Source organism: Nakaseomyces bracarensis (genome assembly GCF_045282275.1).
Source record: "Nakaseomyces bracarensis strain CBM3 chromosome Unknown Scaff13_0, whole genome shotgun sequence".
Lineage (NCBI taxonomy): Eukaryota > Fungi > Ascomycota > Saccharomycetes > Saccharomycetales > Saccharomycetaceae > Nakaseomyces > Nakaseomyces bracarensis.
Window position 1 is genome coordinate 284,397 of NW_027263959.1, and position 21,278 is coordinate 305,674.

The 21,278-nt window shown below is 34.0% G+C and overlaps 6 protein-coding genes across 6 annotated transcripts; 3 read left to right on the top strand and 3 right to left on the bottom strand.

Moving 5' to 3' along the window:
• Positions 1–379: 379 nt before the first annotated feature.
• Positions 380–2,656, top strand: SEC18 (AAA family ATPase SEC18; the record flags this gene model as incomplete). The annotated part of the gene is made up of 1 exon (XM_071054311.1): positions 380–2,656. One exon carries the CDS (start codon positions 380–382, stop codon positions 2,654–2,656), a length of 2,277 nt encoding a protein of 758 aa, XP_070909004.1.
• Positions 2,657–3,110: 454 nt separating this feature from the next.
• Positions 3,111–5,948, top strand: RPG1 (translation initiation factor eIF3 core subunit a; the record flags this gene model as incomplete). Its single annotated transcript, XM_071054312.1, has 1 exon — positions 3,111–5,948. One exon carries the CDS (start codon positions 3,111–3,113, stop codon positions 5,946–5,948), a length of 2,838 nt encoding a protein of 945 aa, XP_070909005.1.
• Positions 5,949–7,523: 1,575 nt separating this feature from the next.
• ECM33 (Ecm33p) lies at positions 7,524–8,822 on the bottom strand (the record flags this gene model as incomplete). The annotated part of the gene is made up of 1 exon (XM_071054313.1): positions 7,524–8,822. One exon carries the CDS (start codon positions 8,820–8,822, stop codon positions 7,524–7,526), a length of 1,299 nt encoding a protein of 432 aa, XP_070909006.1.
• Positions 8,823–10,744: 1,922 nt separating this feature from the next.
• SLM4 (Slm4p) lies at positions 10,745–11,206 on the top strand (the record flags this gene model as incomplete). The annotated part of the gene is made up of 1 exon (XM_071054314.1): positions 10,745–11,206. One exon carries the CDS (start codon positions 10,745–10,747, stop codon positions 11,204–11,206), a length of 462 nt encoding a protein of 153 aa, XP_070909007.1.
• Positions 11,207–12,859: 1,653 nt separating this feature from the next.
• Positions 12,860–13,864, bottom strand: RNJ42_04151 (C2H2-type zinc finger protein; the record flags this gene model as incomplete). The annotated part of the gene is made up of 1 exon (XM_071054315.1): positions 12,860–13,864. One exon carries the CDS (start codon positions 13,862–13,864, stop codon positions 12,860–12,862), a length of 1,005 nt encoding a protein of 334 aa, XP_070909008.1.
• A 5,605-nt stretch (positions 13,865–19,469) lies between these two features.
• ECM8 (Ecm8p) lies at positions 19,470–20,501 on the bottom strand (the record flags this gene model as incomplete). Its single annotated transcript, XM_071054316.1, has 1 exon — positions 19,470–20,501. One exon carries the CDS (start codon positions 20,499–20,501, stop codon positions 19,470–19,472), a length of 1,032 nt encoding a protein of 343 aa, XP_070909009.1.
• Between the last annotated feature and the right edge of the window lie 777 nt (positions 20,502–21,278).

Consider the following 21,278-nt stretch of genomic DNA (forward strand, 5'->3'; position numbering starts at 1 on the left):
AGATAGATAACTGTAATAATATTTTTTTTTGGTTGTTCGTTTGTGTAAAGAAACTTAAATCGTAATTTGGGGAATAGCTTTTTTAAGCGGTCGCAAATTAGTATTATGACTCGATAGGTACCCATAGCTGAATGCTGTGGTATGTATTCTTGTAAAAATCTTAAACAGATTATTCAAACATTTCAAATTGTTATGCTGTCAACAAGATTCACTCTCTTTTCGTGGATTGTGATATTTTACTGGTTGTGGGCTCAAGGGCAAGTTAAGTACAACAAGCTACACATGAAAAAGGTTCATATTGTTCTGGAAGGTTTATTCCAGATTTAAGCTTGAGTGTTTTTAACATCTTTGAACCAGAACTACCATAATAGCTAAAGATATGTTCAAACTTCCAGGATTTGGTAAGGCTTCCATTAGCCATGCGCCTCCTGACATGACAAATGTTGAGATTAAGCCAATTATGCTACAAGTTGCTAATTGTCCTAATAATGCATATGCACTTGCTAACGTTGCTGCTGTTAATCCATCTGATATGCCTGATAATATATATATCATTGTTGACAACTTATTTGTCTTTACAACAAGGCACTCGAATGAAGTTGCACCAGGTACAATCGGATTCAATGGTAATCAACGTACCTGGGGTGGATGGTCATTAGGTCAAGACGTCCAGGCAAAATCCTTTGATTTATTCAAATATTCAGGTAAAGCTTCTTACTTGGGTACCCTAGATATGGAGATATCATTCAGATCAAGAAACAAAGCCGTCAGTACACCATTTGATCAAGATGAGCTAGCTGCTCATTTTGCCTCCTGTTTCGAGTCTCAAATATTTAGCCCAACACAATATATGATAATGGACTTTAAGGGCCATTATTTTGATTTGAAGATTAGAAACCTACAGGCAATTGACTTGGGTGATATTGATTCTTCTGCACCAATGTCTACTGGTATCGAAACAAAGGGTATCTTGACCAAGCAAACTCAGATAAACTTCTTTAAGGGTAGAGATGGACTGGTAAACTTAAAGTCTTCAAACTCGTTGAGACCGAGATCTAATGCTGTTATCCGTCCTGATTTTAAATTTGAGGACTTGGGTGTTGGTGGTTTAGACAAGGAATTCACAAAGATTTTCAGAAGAGCATTTGCTAGTAGAATTTTTCCACCATCAGTTATTGAGAAATTGGGTATTTCTCACGTCAAGGGTCTGCTGTTATTCGGGCCTCCAGGTACTGGTAAAACACTGATCGCCAGAAAAATTGGTATGATGTTGAATGCTAAAGAACCAAAGATCGTAAATGGTCCAGAAATATTGAGCAAATATGTTGGTTCTTCTGAGGAAAATATTCGTAATTTATTCAAAGATGCTGAGGCAGAGTATAAGGCTAAAGGTGAAGAGTCTTCCCTGCATATCATTATATTTGATGAGTTAGATTCTGTGTTTAAACAAAGAGGTTCTCGAGGTGATGGTACAGGGGTTGGAGACAACGTTGTTAATCAACTATTAGCTAAAATGGATGGTGTTGATCAACTAAATAATATTCTTGTTATTGGTATGACAAATCGTAAGGATCTAATTGATAATGCACTATTACGTCCAGGTCGTTTTGAAGTTCAGGTTGAAATTCACCTGCCAGATGAACCCGGCAGACTTCAAATTTTTGAAATTCAGACAAAAAAAATGAGAGAAAACAATATGATGGATGGAGATGTTAATTTAGCAGAGTTAGCTGCGTTGACTAAAAACTTTTCTGGTGCAGAAATCGAAGGTTTGGTGAAAAGTGCCAGTTCTTTTGCAATAAACAAAAGTGTCAATATTGGTCAAGGTGCAACAAAGTTAAATGCTAAAGATGTTGCGCAGCTAAAGGTTACCAGACAAGATTTCCTCAACGCTCTGAGTGAAGTTACTCCAGCATTCGGTATTAGTGAAGAGGATTTGAAAACTTGTGTGGAGGGTGGTATGTTTGTTTATTCTGAACGTGTCAATGCCATTCTAAAGCATGGTGCCAGATATGTCCGTCAAGTTCGTGAAAGTGACAAGTCAAGATTAGTATCTCTCTTGATACATGGTCCTCCTGGATCCGGTAAGACTGCTTTGGCTGCTGCAATTGCTTTAAAGTCTGAATTTCCTTTTATCAGAATGATCTCCCCTAATGATTTGTCTGGTATGTCAGAGGCGGCTAAGATCTCATACATAGACAACACTTTCAGAGACGCTTATAAATCTCCTATGAATATTCTGGTAATAGACTCGATAGAAACCTTAGTTGACTGGGTCCCTATTGGACCTAGATTCTCTAATAATATTCTGCAGGTGCTGAAAGTCGCGCTGAAAAGGAAGCCTCCTCAAGATCGTCACTTATTGATTATGACCACCACATCTGCATATTCAGTTTTGCAGCAGATGGATATTTTGAGTTGTTTCGATAATGAAATAGCAATTCCAAATATGTCATCTTTGGATGAATTTAATAGAGTAATGGAGGATGCTGAATTTTTGGATGCTGCTGGTAGGTCCCAAGTTATTAGTCAACTACAACAATCATCGGCTAAATTTAATGTTGATATCAAGAAGGCGTTAACCAACATAGAGACAGCTAGACATGATGATGATCCGGTAAACGAGATAGTAGATTTAATGACACAATCGATTTAATGAATCCATTTTTTTAAAACTTCCCTTTTTTTTTACTATGTAATTCGTGAATATATAATCTCCATCTCAACATAAGCTACAAAACTAAGATAAAAATATAGAGTCGGTTTATCTGGTTTAATAACGCCAGGATTTGGCCTTTGTATGATATAAAGATATTATATATTTATATATAATGTCATACTATATCACCATAAATATAGGTATTACATCTCTTAGTATAAAATGATATCAATCCATGCGGGTAACGTAAGTTTTTTTTTTTGAAAAATTTTTTTTATCTTCCATTCATTGCTTTGGCGGTGAACGTTGTACAGGCCTCACGGTAATTACTTCCTTTTAACACTATTTCATATAATTTATGTTCTAAGCAACTACTTGTTAGCTATTTGAATTTGAGAACATATTATTTGATAGGAATTCAATATAGGACCAGCAATCAATCAATTACAATATGGCTCCACCCCCACTACGTCCAGAGAATGCTCTTAAAAGAGCTGATGAGTTGATTTCTGTCAATGAGAAGCCAGCTGCTCTGCAATCTTTGTATGAGTTTATTACAGCTAGGAGAATCAGATATGCTACTCCTTCTCAAGTTGAGCCAATCGTTTTCAAGTTCTTGGAATTAGGTGTTGAGTTGAAGAAAGGTAAGTTGATCAAGGATGCCTTGTACCAATACAAGAAATTAATCCACGGTTCTGCTGAAGGTTTGGTCTCCGTCGGTGCTGTTTTGAGAAAATTCATTGATTATGTTGAAAAGAAGTTGGCGTCCGAACAAGCTAAGTCTGAAGAGCAAAAGCAAAAGGAGGAAGTTGCTGATGATTTGGAAGGTGGTGTCACACCAGATAACCTATTGGCCTCCGTTTACGAAGAAGATCAATCTGTTGGTGGTTTCAATGACGAAGCTTTAACTTCATGGATGAGATTCAGTTGGGAATCCTACAGAACTGCCTTAGATCTGTTGAGAAACAACTCTCAATTGGAAATCACTTATTCTGGTGTTGTTTCCAGAACTATGCAATTCTGTTTGAAAAACCAACGTAAGAATGAATTTAAGAGATTGGCGGAAATGTTGCGTCAACATTTGGACACTGCTAATTACCACCAAAGCAAGTTCAATAGTAACCAAGTTGATCTAAATGACAATGATACTATGCAGCGTTACTTGGACCAACGTTTCCAATTAGTCGATGCTTCTGTAAAATTGGGCCTATGGCACGAAGCGTACAAGGTTGCTGATGATGTCTACCACTTGATGAAGACCATCACCCGTAAGCCAAAGAGCTCTACACTAGCTAACTATTACGAAAATCTTGTAAAGATTTTCCTAATCTCTGGTGACCAGTCTCTGCATACTTTGGCCTGGAAGAAGTTTTATGAACTTTACTCCACTAATCCAAAGGCTACTGAAGAAGAGTTCCAAACTTATGCTTCGAATATGATGTTGTCTGCTCTTTCCATTCAATTGGATGACTTGCCAAACATCCGTTACAACCACCAATCTCGTTCTTACCGTTTGCTTGACATTGAAACTAAACCTTCTAGAAAGGAAATCATCCAATCTATTGTTGAGAACGAGTCAATCTACTCTAGAGTTGACGAGGATATTAAATCATTGTATCAAATTATGGAAGTTGAATTTGATGGTGAATCTTTCAAGAGTAAGCTAGAAAACTTGCTACCAAAGATTGAATCTAAGCCATACTTTACTGAATATTCCACTCACATCAGAGACGTTGTTATTAGAAGAACTTTTGTTTTTGCCTCTCAAAAATACGAAGAAGTTTCCCTTGATGAACTATATTCAATGGTTTCTTTCCCATCTTCTTTGAAGCTTTCTACCTGGGACATCGAAAAGCAATTGTTGCAAGCTGCCGTTGATGACTACGTTTCTTTCCAATTGAACCATGAACAAAACAATGTCAAATTCGTCAAGGACCCATTAGTTGTTTTTGCTGCTGTCAAGGAAGAAGTCGCTGAAGCCAACGAAGAAGAGGAAGAGGAAGAAGAGGAAGAGGAGCACGAAGAGGTCGCCGAAACTGAAGATGGTCAAAAGACAGAAGAGGTTGATGAGGAAGCTGTTGCTGAACCAGAACCTGTTGTTAGACGTAACAATTACATCCGTAAGAGGCTTTCCGAACTTTATGAAAGATTGGCAGAGGGTCCTGAATACGCTGAGGTTTCTTATCTAGAAAAGGTCAGACTTGCTCGTGAGGCTTTGATTAAACATACTCAAGATACAATTGAAGACATGAAGAAAAACGCTGAAGAACGTGCTAAGAATCATCAAGAAAGAAGAAGACAACATATGGAAGCCAATGCTGTCAGCGCTGAAAAGGATGCTGAGTTGAGACAACAACGTATCATGGAAGAGAGAGCTGCCATTGAGGCCAAATTGGAGGAGGAAGCTCACCGTCGTTTAGTCGAGAAGAAGAAGCGTGAATTCGAAGAGGTTAAGCAACGTGAAATACGTAAGTTGGTTGATGAATTGAACGCTAAGGGTAATGGTACTAAGGTCGAATACGATGAAGTTAAGGATATGGATATCCCAGATATTACCAAGTATTTCGTTAACAGATTATCCAAGAACAAGGATGAATTGGAAGAACGTATGAACTTTGCCGTCAAGAGAATGGATCATTTGGAAAGAGCTTACAGAAAGGTTGAACTCCCAATCTTGCAAAAAGAAGCTGATGAATTAAGAGCCAATGATGAGGCTAAATACAACTCCATGAAGCAAAAAATTGTTGATGCTGCTAAAGCTGAACATGAAGCCCAAATGGAAGACTATAACAGAGTGGCTTCTGTTTTCAACGATTTCAAGTCCTTGAAGGAACGTTTGCTGACGGCTCACAATGAGAAATTTTCTGCTCTACGTGCTGAAAATGAAGCTAAATTAGAAGCTGCTAAGAAGGCTAAGATTGAAGAAGTTCGTAAGCAACGTTACGAAGAAATGTTGGCCAAGAGTGAGCAAGAAAAGAAGGCTGCTGAAGAAGCTGAAAGAAGAGCTAAGCTGGATGAGATTGCCAGAAAGCAAAGAGAGATGGAAGAGGCTTTGGAAAAGAAGGCCGCTTCCTCAAGAACTATCTCACAACCAAGAGCTCCAGTTATTCCAAATACAAACTTGGATGAAGTTGCTAGAAAGCAAAGAGAAATGGAAGAAGCTATCGAAAGAAAGCTTGCTGGTAAATCTGCCGCTACTCCAGCTGCTACTCCAGCTGCCACTCCAGCTTCCACTGGAAAGTTGTCTTTTGCTGAAAAGTTAAGATTGAAGAGACAACAACAAAAATAGAAAGAATATTTTTATTTGTTAGATGATGTTATTAACATAATTAAAGCTAAATAAAAAAACTTGTGTATAATAGATTTTCAATATACTTAAAAAACCTTTGTTAGATAAATAGCAACAACTCATCACGCACTCACGTTTTATTTCGTCTGAGATATTTTCTTGAGTTCCTTGGGTAGAAACAACTTTTCGCGTATGTATGTCCTCCTTTATTTTGACTTGAATCAGGACATTTTTGGATGTCCTTCTTCGAAGAAGACAGATATGCGTTGTTCTTGTTTTTGGTAACTTCACGTCTTGACGAAGAAAAATGTTATGGACATAATTTTTTAAATTTAACACCTTTATTAGTAGGTCCTCATCTCATTGATATGAACAGCACACCTTTTTGAATAGAATGGAGGCTTAGCTAAAACTATGAAAAAATTAAACTTAATTTAGTAATTTTTGTAACGGTTTAATGATGGGGTATCGATTAGTCTATATTTTTACATAAAAAAAAAAAATAAGAGTTTTCTTTAATTGATTAAACTATAGTAAAGAAAAACAATGGAAAATAAAATAAAAATTTGGGAAAGATTCATCCTTTATAGCAATACACTTTCATAATATGAACACTAACTTGGATTCCACTTTAAGAACAAAAATATATATGTAGAATAACAGTGTGATAAAAAGAGTATAATGAAAAGATTGCTGTTGTAAAAGGATTTTTATGAGTTCTTTACCTCTTTTTTATGCTTATTTTTCTGCTGGAAACTGTTTATACATCAGTCCATATTACTTTTGTGGTTGGAGGTTATACCACGGGTATTTATAAATAGTGACAATGTCATTAAAAATCACTCCTCCTTCTTCATTTTAAGTTTCTTCTTAACATTATCTCGGTATTGTATTGTTCCGTAATTTTGAATTCGAAAAATAATTGAATAAAAATAAAAAAATAAAAAAAAAATAGTAACATATTAAAGCTTCATAAAGGATCATTTCGGTAGGAACATAGTCTATTAATCCAAATAATAAAGAAAAAAGAAGTCTTTTTTTTAAATATTCTGAAAGACCTTTGTGCTCTTCTTGTTATTTTTTTCTTATTTTTGTTATTCTTGGAAATGCCATTATTTTGTTTCTATATTTTTCCTCCTTGTTTAATACTATCTCTAACTATTGCTTAGTCTCAGAATATCAAAAAATTTTTTTAAAAGGCTTCTCTTTTATATCTTTTAAGGATTCAAAAATTATAGAACTTATCTTGACTTATAGCGATAGCCTAGCAATCATGAAAAAGAATTATAAGGTAACTATTTCTATCAAGACCAAACAAAAAGAGAAAAAAATAAACAAAATAATAAATTAACAATGACAGTAATCGTAGATCACATTGTATAATATATTATAAGCGAAGGGTATCAAAGCGTATGGATCTCTTTCATGAGCTATTAGTTATTAGATGCGATAAGAAATGAAAAGTAGTATAAAATTTTGATCCATAGAAAAGGCAAGTGCTTTCTCTTATGGTTTAATAAAATACAATGTTTTGAATAAAAAAAATTAAGTTAAATAATTTCTTTAATTCATTTATCATAGCAAAGCTACGGCAACGGCAGCAACGGCACCGAAGAAGGAGCCAGCTGGGATGACGTCTTGAGCAGCAGCACCCTTAGACTTCTTGGTCTTGGTAGAAGAAGTGGCAGAGGAAGTGCTGTTAGAGCTATCAGCAGAAGCAGAGGCAGAGGCAGAAGAAGAGGAAGAAGACTTAGAAGCAGAAGAGGACTTGGAGGACATGCTGATAGAAGTAGAAGTAGCACCGTTCTTACAAACAAAGGAGTCACCTTGAATGGCACCCTTAGATTGTAGAGACTTCAATGGAGAACAGGAGAAGTTACCGGAGACGGTGTTGAAATTAGCACCACCTCTGACAGACTTCAAAGAGGATAGATCCAAGGAGGTGAAGTTACCGGTGATGTCGATAGCACCACCGACAGTGGTAACCTCGCTCAAACCATCGATGACCTTTAGGTTAGTGTTGTTGGCAACGACCAAACCACCACCAACGGCAGTCAAGTTGTTGAAGTCCATTAGGTTCAAGTCCTTGTTAGAGATGACGGACAAAGTTTGACCGACCTTAGCCAACTTAGTCAAGTTCAAAGAGGTCATGGTGTTGTTAATGAAACCTAGAGAGGCGTTAACAGACTCCAAGTTAGCGAAGGAGATGTTTTGGACATCTCTCATGGTGATGTTGTTGGCCCAGATCAAGTCATCGAAAGAGACAGTAGTTTCATCGGCGTTAGAAGCGAATTGCAAAGCACCAGAGACGGATTCTAAAGAGGAGTTGAAGGAGTTCAAGTATCTGTTGTTGTTAATGTTCAAGACGTTAACTTCCTTCAAAGAACCGAAACCTTCAACGGACTCCAAAGAGGTGTCGGAGACGACGATGTTGTTAGCAGATTGCAAGTTAGTCTTGAAAGTGGAGATGGCTGGCAAAGTGATCAAGTTGATGGTGTCAACTTCTTCTAGAGCACCGAAAGAAGCGGTGGTCAAGATGGTCAAATCTTGCATGTTCAAAGCACCGGTGATTTCCTTGACGGAGTCGGCAGCAAAAGAACCTAGAGAGGTAGCGTTGTAAATTCTTAGGGAACCGTCAATCTTTTGGACGTTGGCCAAGGCGGCGGAACCTAGAGAACCGGTAATGGTCAAGTTACCGACCAAGGTCTTACAACTAGAGTACTTGTCCAAATCGGATTGGGCAGTAGCAGTGGCTGAAGAACCTAGAGAACATCCGGATGGAACAGTTTCATCGGAATCAGATGTAGAAGTAGAGTTTTGGGCATAAACAGAAGATACCAAAGCAGTACCGTATAATAGGGTAGACAACTTCATTTTTATAAATTGTTAATTCTTTGTATGATTAGTTGGTTTTGTTTTTGTTTAGAAAAAATAATAATAATCCAAATGAATAAAAGAATTTACAAGGAAAACAAAAGATAGTTTATAAATATGAATGGCAAGAAATAAAGAAAGTTTTAATTTCGTTTTTTTTGGTTTTATAAATAATTTATACAAAGAGGGAATTAATCACTATTTATAAAAAAAAAGAGTCGAGTTCAAGAATGAACAAAAAAAATTTTTCCTGTTCGTTTCTTTGTTTGTGTATTTTGATAGAGAAAAATAGTTTTTGTTTGTTGTTGTTTTCTCTCAGTACTGTATTATTTCTTTTTTTTCTTAAGTTTTCCTTACTCTACAACTTCTCTACTGTTCATTGTTATACAATCTTCATAATTGACAGGTTTTCTTCTCTCTCTTCCTCATCTCTTCCCTCTTACTAGCCTGTATTTCTCCTTCTAGAAGGGTTTCTTCATTACGAGATCAAATTTTTATAAAACTGTATACAACCATGTAAATAATGTATCATACAAAAGTCTCTTTCTCTCGCTCAACTGTGAACAAATGCCCGTAGTAATAACAAGAAAATTGTCAATAAAGGGTAAACAAGAACAAATTAGCGTTAGTAGAGTGTATATTGTAATTGTATGGTACAAAAGGAACTTATAAGAGTAGGCGTATTCGCGTACCCTTAGTACGTGGCTTTGTCAGTCTTTTGTTGTTTGTATTTGTGGATTTTTCGAGAAAGGAAGGAAAAATGTTTTGTTTACTAGGTAGCGGAAAAAAAAAATTTTCCTGTTTGTTTACATTTGTCTGTTTTTTTAATTTTCATTTTTTCCTTTAACTTTCAACCGTGTCTCTTAAAAAATACTGTAGGAAAAATACAGACAAAAACATCAAGGAAAAAATATGCGTAGAATACTATGCAGGGGAGGGAAGGGGACTGAACAAACGAGACGCAAAAAAAAAAAATATGTTATTGGGAAAGAAATAACGTGGTACAAAGAGAAGACCCCGTAGAGAAAAAATGCCTACTCCTCACACCTCTACAGGGTGAGCGGGGAGAACAAGGATTTCTTGTTGGGACAAGGAATGTTTTTTCGTGATACGGTACGGATACATTTATAAATTTGACAGGGTGACAGAGAAAAGTTTGTGTACATTTATTTCGCTGAATAAAAAAAAACCGTTCATCCATTCATTTGGTTAAGAACAGGTAATAAAATAACATTAAGAAGAAAGGGTTTGCCCTTATGTCCATTTTAGGAAACCGTTAAACAAATATAGATCAAAAGTATCAATGTTAAGAAAAAATGTATACAATATAATTTGTTGATTGGTTACCCGATTAGGTCAAGGGGTTAAATTAAATAAACAAAATTGTTGCTTTGAATCTTTATTCTTTTTTTTTCTTTATTTTCTTTTAGTGTAATAAGGCTTTTAACCTGATTGATCTTCAAATGTGATCTCTCTCTCTCTCTCTCTCTCCACCATAAAGCTCCCAATACAGACTTCTATTGTCTCCAATTCAGTCCGTAAATTCCATTCTTCATCTTCGTCCCAATAATTTCTTTAATATTTTGGGTGAAGTAGTAAAAATAGGGATAACTATGACCAGATAAATAATGGTACATGAATAATATCTATAGAGAATGAAAAATAATACGATGAGCAGTTATATTTCAGGGTAACTCACATTATGAAATATCAGGGTAACTCTGAGAAATTATTGAAAAATGGAAAAATTGGAAAATTGGAAAAAAAAAAATAAATAATTGTAGAAAAGGCACATTGGAGTTAATAGGTTTACGAATTAATTTCAATTGCATAAGAATAAAAACATATTGTACTATAAGAATAACCGATTCTAATTTAAAAAAAAATAATAATAATAATATAATAATAATATAAAATAAAAAATGAGTGATGCTCAAGCTGTTATGATACATTCGAAAAATACACAGGACCTATTGGGTCGTATATTAGCTAGCAAAACATTGAGTGGTGGTGTAAATGTACCAGAGCTACATAGTGTTTTACTGTTATCAGCAGACACTGGGTCAATGATTTCATATTGTACTTCTCTGGATATCAAAGATAATGATGTTGTAAATAACTTGAAAATTATGGGTCTTCTAATCAAGGATAAATACTTCTCCGATGAAAATAAGCATTGTGAAAAGGGCTATGCAATTAGTGAAACCCAAAGTATTTACACTTATGAGGTGGAAAACCTTCATTGCTGTGCCACGAGACTTGAAGATAGTGATTTACTATACGTATTTTTAGCTCAAAAAGAGTTTCCTTATGGTCTATTAGTAATGAAAATGAAAGCTTCTTTAAAGTCACTTGATCAATTGATAGGTTACAAATTAGGATAAAATGTCATTTAATAATAGTACTACACACAAGTGAAAACAGAGAATAAAAAGTACTACAGTTCTTTTGTTTTGGAAATTATACTACTATATTAGGGAGTAATTAAGTTTTTAGAAACAAGCACTGTCCAAGAGGGGTCTTAAAAAAGCGTAGAATAATTTACATCATTATGACTTTCTCAATTTCTCTCATTCCATCATTCCATATGAATTCCCTCCCCTTTAAATGAAGCTCGATAAAAAGAAAAAGAAAAATATTCTACTATAACCCTCGGAGTAGGACTTTTCCGGATGACTACTTTTCTTTATATTACTTGCCTTTGTTATTGCATAATCCATCGTACATCATAATATACGTACTGTTGGTTTGCTTCACACGGGGGCCCCACTTTCCCTTTGGCCTCTTAATAATTTGCACAGAATTCGCAATGCGGTATGTAAGTTACACTAGTAATTAAAAAAAAAAAAAGACGTCATGTTATGGGCCGAGATAATCTCTGCACGGTTTCACTGTATTAATCAATATGCCTACGAGGTTTCCTTTCTCTCAGCGATAGGCGAAAAAAAAAAAAGACGAAATTAAATGAAAGAAAAATTTAATAGAAAAAAAAAGGGTAAGCTCACATTAATGCATGATTTACAACTTTTTGCTCTGCATAGACTTCTCTGTTTCTTTTAAAAACAAGCAGTAGTAGCGGTAAGGGGTGAGAGTTTGGGATCTTCGGTCCGTATTATCCTCCGGTCGGCTTGAAAGTTCTGTGCTTGTAGTAAATATGCCTTATAAATCTGTAACTATAATATATTTATTCCTTATATTACAATAGCTGTGCAGGAGTAGCTTAATCATATTTGCCGCAGCTTATGATTTTTTTGCCCCTGCCTCCTCATCAGATGCCTCACGTAATACACAAATTATGCGACCAATATCTATAAGAGAATATGTTGAATGGCATGTCTTAGTCACTATGACTTCATCTCTTTCATGTACATGTGATGACATAACATATTTTGCGGCATTGCGGCAAATTCGTTTTATTTTGTTTTTGTTTTCAATACCAACCGACACATGATGTATATATTCACAAACCCTTAAAAATGACTGAATGTAATTAGAAAACATAGATTGGTGGATTTTAGTAAAACAGAAAACTATACTAGAAATTCTTAATCTTCAAAATGTAGCAGTAATGTTTAAATCAAAGAAATACAGACAATTATTATTTTATAATTAAGTGACTATATATCAAAAAAGAAAAAAATTAAAAAAAAAAAAATCAACTAAAATTATAACCACAACAAAAAAAAATTTGTGAAAAACTAATCAATAGTAAAATAAAACAATAAAAAATAATGAAACTAGAGAGTAAAAAAGTCTAGTGTTCATATGCGGCGAAGAACATTTGGAGCCGCAATCCAATATCGTAGACAATATATTCGAATCAGGTTTCAGCTCTCTAGTTTGATATTGCTTTTATATATCCTTCTGTTTCCTCTTATTCCGGTCATGATGTAATGCTTTCCAGTCACAGACCGTTAAAGTGACATTACAGCAATCTTAAAGAGAGAAGGTAATATGTCCTTTTTCCAAAATGCCGATAGAGGTAATTAGAAAAGCCTTATACCTCCATAAATAAATTAAAACATTAAGTATTAAAATCAATTATAGGAAGGTTTCGCGGTCTCTCCAATCGATTGAAATGCATCTCCCTGCAATGACATTTCTACGTATGGCTTTGAAAAGACAGTGTTATTAAGTGGAGTAGCAGAACCGGAGACGTCTATCTCTGATATGTATTCATCATTTGACTGATGTATGGTGCTCGCGCTGGAGTGATTTCTTACCTTTCTTACCCTAGAGTTCTTACCATTTTCTTTAGAGCTTTGGAACAACTGTCTAGCAGTTGGTTTTTCTAGAGAAATCTCACCAGTAGGTAACATATAGATACCTTTGCTTAGCTTGAAATGGAGCTTGTAATGCCTTAACATATTAGATTTGGCATTAAATGATTTAGTACATTCTTTGTACGGGCATGGGTAAGGTCTATCACCTGTGTGAATATTCATATGTGTCTTTAGAGAACTTGGTCTCTTAAATTTCTTATGACATACATGACAGCAAAATTTAGTTAAATCACCATTTCTTTGAGTCTCCATTTGAGAAGATAAAGGATCGTCAGAATCATCGCTTGCATTTTCATTTGACGATACTGGAGTAGTGTTCTCATCAACCTTGTTGATGAAGGATGATTGGATTTCAACTGGGGCTTGAATTAGCTCAGGAACAGAGTACTCGTTACACCATTCAGGTTGTTGTTGATGAGGATGTATTTGATTTTTTTGTAAAAAAGAGTTTGACGATACAAATCTGTTGTTCGCTATATTAGCTGGTGAACGGAGATGTAGGTTATCTTCTGAAAATAGGGTATCTCTTCTAGCGACATTGCAATCCAGCTCAAAAATACTAGATGGTTCGTCAGAAACTATAGAATCCGTTTCGTTAAATAACTTTTCATAGTCCTCGTCAACTGGGTGGAATAGTTGTAGAACATTGCTTTGTAGATCAGGAAAACTTATATCATTGATATTATTAAGGCATTCCTCAACCTTAAAATTGTTGTCCTCCTCAAAAAATGAGTTCATAGGGTTGCTCTCAAAAATCATTTTTTATTCAATAAAAAAATGTGTAATAACTTTATTGTGTAAGGATTATTAAATGAGTAGGGTGATGAAGTTAATAAAAACAGTATTAAAAAGGTTTGGGAATAATGAATATTAATGATTAACTGGGGATTGAAAAATTTATTTGTTTTTAATATATATACTTCTGAAGAATATATTTGTTATTGTCGATGGTTTTATAGGGAAGGGTAGAAAAAAGGAATGTAAAGAAGACATTTGGAAAATTAGACTTTTTTTTTTGAAACCAAACGGTACCTTGATAATTGTATATATATATATAATTTTTAAATAAAAAAATGAATTTTACCTTAATCTCCTTTAGATATGCTATGTCATATAGGAAGGACGTTTTTTCTTCACTTTTTTTTTTTATTCATACAAAAAATTTTAGTATCTTTTTTTTTTTAAACATTTTACTAATAAGTTCACTTTTCCTTTTGACTTTAAACTATGTACATCCCGACTATCCTTCTTACTAACGGATTAATAAACAAGGAATTTACAGTTTGTTTGTTTGTTGTTTTTTCTATGTGCTAGCCGGTTTATTCCATCATCGAAGATTTAGGAGGGGGGAAGGAAAGAAGGGATCTTGAAAGGCAGGAAGTAAAGAAAAAATAAATAAAAAAAAGAACTGGGAGAAGGGATCCGCAGAGTTGATATATTTGAAAGTATAGAAGGGATGATGAGGGTAGGGGATAGAAAAATAATTCAAAAAAAAAATAGAAAAAAAGGAAATTGGTGATAGAAAAAATAATAAATTAATAAAAAAAAAAAACTAATTTATTATAATATAAATTACAATTTCTTTTTTTAATGGTCCTTGATAAAACAACAAGAAGAATAAAGAAGTTCATAAAGAGCATCAGAAAATCTCGTAGAGAATTGTGTCAATAATTGCTAAATAAACTGTGAAGGGATAGACTGTTCACGGATTACTGAAAAATGATTAACATTGTGGGTGTTCGCTACAGAAACAAAAACGAACACAATTGTTCAAAACCCCAAAAGTTCCCAGACCGTTGCGTAGAGAGCTTGAGTCGTATTAACACCAAAACAGATTTCTGCAGTATACTCTTCTGGAAGATTGTTTGCTATCCACCCCTCCTTTCCAAAAAAAATGAGATTTGTACAAGGTTTTCTTAACGCTTGAAAATATAAAAAACGGAAAATGAAAGAATAAAATACAAACAAACATGCAAAAGAAAAAAAAACATATTAAAAGAGTCCAAAAAGGTTCTCGACTCTAATTGATAAAACATGATTAATACAGTTCGAGAAATACATAGATAATAAGGAGGTAGGTACAAAAGGAAGAGAAAAAGCCTGGATAAGCTGGGAAAAAATATAAGCATACGGGACTATATAACCCACTTTCCAGATATGCTTTGTACGCTACCTATTCTCACCCACCGACAAAAGCAGTAGAGGAAAATGGAGAAAATTTTTGAAGGAGTGCAGATGTTTCTAAGATTCTGGCAGTTATGTTTACTTAGATACCAGCAGAATAGAACGTTTTGATTGTGGGAAAAAAAATGCTTCGATTTCAAGCTCAGGAATTTTTCTGTCTCAGAGTAAAGTATGTACACTTAGAACAATAAAATAGGCAATCCATAGAAATTATAGTGGGGTGGAGGGAGAGGGGCAAAATATATATATTTAAAAAAAAGAAAAAGGGATAAACAAAACAAAAAAACACGGAACGCCGGAAAAAGCGTTCACATTTTACTGTTTACATAACACAGTTCGCATAACAAAATATACTGCACGCATTTCAGCAACTTTATGTATTACAAATTCAACTGATGTTATATGAAAAAAAATGTACTGTGCAATCACTTGTACTAAGTTTACCGTAGAGGGAGTTTTCTATAAATTTTTTCATAACGAAGCCTGCTTAAATTGTTTGTTTCGGGTTTTTATTATTAAAAAAGCAGGCTAATTTCAAGCCTCTGAGTTTCACCAGAAAAAAATCTACCACCTTAGAACCTGATAGAAAACTCTGTAGGAATTAAACTACTCTAACCTAGTCCTGCTATAAAAAAGTTAAAAAGTCGGATGAACGTTCTCCATTTTTATTTATTTTTTTTTTTGCAAGGACTCTTTTCTTCTCTTATTTAGCTCAGGAACTGGCCAGATTGTTCAAAAACCGCTTACAATTGTACAAATAGAAATAAAAAGGGCTTTGGCTTTTCTCTCTGTCAGGACAATTCTCTTCGTCAATCTCTATTAGAAAGTTACTTTTTAGAGATAACCTTTCATATGTGATTTCCAGTTTTGATATCCACTTTTTCGTTTCCTTTCTATTCTTCTTTTATGGTTTTCTTTATCGTATCATGAATTGTTCCCCCTTTTGTGAGCAGTTAGGTAAGTTACAAAGAAAATGGACATTAAACCTTGAATAAGCTACAAAGTAAGTAAATGCGGTGCACATCCTATTGTGTTTATGTAATTACTCACGCAGCTATGTTTAAAAAAGATAGATTGTCGATGGATAAAAAAAAAAAAAAAAAAACATAATGGGCTTCATTAAAGGATGGTTGTACGTATGTCGCTAAGAGACAATGGGAAACAAGGGCAAGAATAAATTTTTGTTCAATCACCATATATACTATCCACCTCTCAGGGAGAAAAAGGGGTGACGATAGGTTTGAGAGGAAGTGAAGAATGGCTTAAGAGAAAAATTTCTATCTGACAGCACAGCAAATACCTCTTACTCAATAGTTTTATGGAAAGAAAACATGTGACGATTTACATAGTAGAATGATTCTAAAAAATAAATAAATAAAAATACTTGTATATTACAATAGGAAGACAAAAAAAATACGATATAAAATATCTTTGATAAAGCTTGATTTATTAGTTGTTATTGATTCTTTACCAAAGTTCCAGATATCGATACATTACCGGCCATAACTTGATTGCATTTGTGCTGTAAGATGTAGAAAATAATGATTTTGGTTTGTGAAATTAAAATAGAAGAAAATAAACAAACAGATACCTAACGCAGCAAAAATTAGTAACGGATAGTTATTATCGGAATTATGATAGAGGGCGACTTTGTTTTCAATTGAAAAATAAAGTATTCAATAAAAGATACATTTTTTCGGTATTATAACCAATTCAGATTATATTGGATTATGAATCCAAAATAAATGAAAAAAAATAACTCGGGATGTTATCCCGATATTCAAGAAAACCCCAGTATAAAGTTGCTAGGTGTCTCGAAAAAAATTTTTATCCACCCGTTGTTGTAGTTTGTTTAGGCTATCTTTTTGTTTTAGATACTCAGCAAATTTTCTATAAATATTATGTTGTTCTTTTCCTTTACATATACAAGTCTTTTCTTTTAAGATTTTTAGATAAGTGAAATACACGTATAGAACTGAATGACTATGACATGAAAAATGTAGAACAATTTGTTAGATGCCTTTCTGAGAAAGGAAATTGAAAGAAAATAATGGTTGTAGCTTATAAAAGACATGTTGTCCAGTTTCTTTTTTTTCTCTTTTTTTTTTTCTTTCTTTGTCTCGTTTTTATACCATTCACTTACCTAGAACAGGATCTTCAGCACATTTGTCGGAATATACGGAACTTTTGTCTTCCGACAGCATTCAATGATCTAAGTAAGAGAGGAGACAATAAAAAAGGTGTTTTATTTTCCTTTCTACATGTATTCTAATGGTATTCCTAGGAGAATCTACTTCGTAAAAATCACTAGTGTAAAAGAAAAAGTACTTAAAATAAAGTAAGTACAAACATAATAGAAATCTTTAATCGGTTCCACCGATAAAAAGTAAACAATACGATATGATATATTTGTGATACATACACAAAGATGGGCGCAGAAAAGCTTTCAATTTGACATTTTCTATGATTTCCCATCTAAACAACGATATTTGTCAAAAATGAATAATAATAAGAAAAATGCGAAGGCATCTAAGGATATTATCGGGAGATAAATTAAAACCGTACGAATCACAGTACAGGTAAAACTAATAAAAGAAAAGTAGCGTAGAGAATAAAAGAATATAACTGGCAGCCCATTGTTTTTTGTTACAAGTTATATTTCTTTTATGAAATACCATTGAGGTAGGATTGGACGAGGGAAAAAAGAAATAGTGCTATTTTGTTGATCTCTACAGCTGTTTCCCTGAATCCTACAACAATCGCATTCATATGATAATGGTCCCTTAGATAATAAAATGCTCAGAAAGTTAGAGGAGGAGGCACAACAAAAAACTGTGGAAGTTGATTATTAGTATATAATATTTTTTTCTCCTACATCTTGATCGAACTCATAAAAAAAAACTCAAAACACCTTTTCTTGTTTGTGAATGTTGATGTCACCGTTACGTAGATCTCATTTGCCTTTCCGTTCTGACACCCGGATAGGAAAACAGTTTTTTACATGTTTCTCCTGTAGAATGTGCGTTGTTTTTCTAGGGTAGTGTAATAACTATTCTTTATCAAGCTACCAACGCACTTCTCAGTACTTTTTAGTCGCAAAGCCATTCACCCCTCTAAATTATTACATGACTTTCTCCTCCTAGTTCCCAATAAATAAGGTTTTAAAGTCAATGATCATATCCACTCAGAAAATCCCGCATTTTGCTAACCCTACTCATTAAACTACTGCAGGCTATATCTTACCATTCAACCTGGACAGCTGTCGGTCGGGTAATACTTTCTTACTATCTACTTAACAAAAAAAGGAATTGTAAAGTGAATAAAAAATATTAGAATTTCATTACCCGGAGATGTTTAACTTTTTTTTTCTCTTTGTTCTTTATCATTATTATTTTTAATTTAAGTGAGCCTTGTCAGATCTACGTCACCTCCCCCACCACAAATATACCTCTCTATATATTTTTTCGATCTCATATCCACAGCTCCGAACCTGCGAACTTTCGGGGATATTTTTACAATAGTAGTCTTAACGGAGATCCAGATGACTAGTGGAGATGCGATGTGTGATTGCTTCACGTGCATGATAGAGTGTCACATTGTGGGGCGTAGGATCCAATTATCTATGGGGGTATATGTGAGGGTGAGTTTAGAGTTACAGTAAGATAAAGTCTAATGTAGGTGAGGGTTTTTAATCTTCTTTATACTTATTTCAATAATTTTTAATACAACTCCAAATTAGGCTTATCAAATTTTTATTGTAGTAGAGAAAGAAAAGAAAAGTAACTAGATTCCTAAAATAACTAGAAATGCTATAGCTAATAAATTGTTGCGGGGGGGTTGGAGTTCATATTCCTATTTAAAAACATATGTATTTTAGTCGGGAAAAAGAATTGTAGATCATTGTTTATTTGTTTTTCTGTAAGTGCGTAAAAAAAGGTCTAGACCTACTAGGTGGGTTAAACTAATTAATGAAGTAAAGAGAAACTAAACAGGAATCACGATAACCAAGCTTATCGTCCAAATTTATCGGTACTATATTTTTTTTTATTTGTTTATTAATGAAAAGTACTTGAAGACAAATGGACTTATTTAATAGATTCTCAAGAATAAAAGTAGCCCTTTTTTGGCCATGTGAAAACATTATAAAAAGATTGGCATGTGTACGGTGAAATAAGACCTGTCAGTTCATGAAGGAAACATATAGACAGGTAGATTCATATTTACTGAAGTTACACTCTATATAATGAACGAAGTAATTTTCATATAAGCCTTCAACTTCATCTCTTTTTCGTGTTTGCACATATGATAACCTCGCGTATTCTTTGAAAGTGGAAATATTAAAGGATTCAAAGTCCTCGAACTGCCGTCTGATTATTTCATCATGTTCACACCATCCTATCCGTATATAGCGTTTGCAATAGGGACACATAACATGTGTTCTACGGAATCCACTTTTCATAAGATCGGAATAATATCTCAATGGAACTGGCAGAGCCTCAAATTGCAATAGTTGGAATATGTCACGACAGAATTTAAGGTCATGTGACCTTATACATTCTACGTAGAAAGTGAAATAATTCTCAATCTTCTCCCTAGTGATTAATTTCTTGTGTTGTCGTTGATACCAAGAGGTGGACTTGTCGAACCGAGAGATCAAACCATGTGCCAAGAATAAATGTTTAAAGTAATTAGTCGTGTCTACCCAATTAACACCAGCACATAATCTGCACATGACTTGTTTCTTATATGCATTTTTATTTGCGCTTTTATTGACTCGCATGTACCGATATGTTACTAAATTAGTTAAGTTTTGTTGTTCAATGTGACTAGAAGAATGAGAAGAGCTGTCGCTGATGATATCTTCATGATTTTCTAAACAGGCAGATTTGGGGCATTGGAAATTTTTTCTTAGTTCATACCCTTGTAACTCATAGTTAATTCTCATTATTTTAGACAACTTATGATGTTGAAAGGATCTGGGAATATATAGTTTCTTACTGGTTTCAAAATGTTTACATTGCATCGCATAGATGTCCCTCTCTTGGAAGATGCTTTCATAAGATTTGCCAATCCTACTGATTGTTGTAGTTTCCTCTTGATCACTCTCGTCATTTAAGCTAAGCAGTTCTAATGAACGGAAAGTATCTATCTCATCTCTAGAGACGAATATCGTAGAACTGTTTACTATCCAATCGTCCATGGACATTTCCATTGTCGTTGTTCTGTGCTTATAGTTTATATATATTTTTATTAGATCAAGACATTTACAACATTGGTGAGAAATGAATAAAGATGCTTATTAGAAATATTTCCTGCATTTTTAATAAGTCCGTAAAATAACTTTTACAACTATACAAAATCAGTTATACGTTCCTCTTTTTTTGTGTTCTACTTATAATGACATTTTGATTTCTGTGATCTATATCATATGCTTCCAAAACATAAATATGTTATGATATATTATACACAAGGATATTTTCCTTTAAGATGCTTATTACCCGGCACAAAATAAACCTGAGATTAATATTACCCGGATATAAAGTGCAGTTTTCCAACATTCGCTTCAAAATACATAGACAGAAACAAGACGGGGTTTACGTACACTATTTTTTTATTTTTTTCAGAGTTCGGGACTATTCTAAATTCTTCAGAAAGCATACAAGGGATTCAAGGCAAAGTATTTTTGTTCCTATCTCACTCTAAATGATATTTTTTTTTAAAAAAGTTATTTTCAAAAATATCATGATAATATGAGAAATATGAAATAGTTGAAAACTAAATAAAATGCAGTAAAAATGGATTCAAAGATATTTAGATAAACATCTCCCGTGATTGCTTTCGTTTATATCAACTCAAAAAGTTGGGATGCTATCAAAAAAAAAACTTTAGAATCATGGTAAATCCCCAATCGCCCTTCTTTTAAAATTCTTACGCCCCCCTTCTCTCCTCCTTTCCCCTCGCCCCTTAAAAGCACGGGTACAGAAAAAAG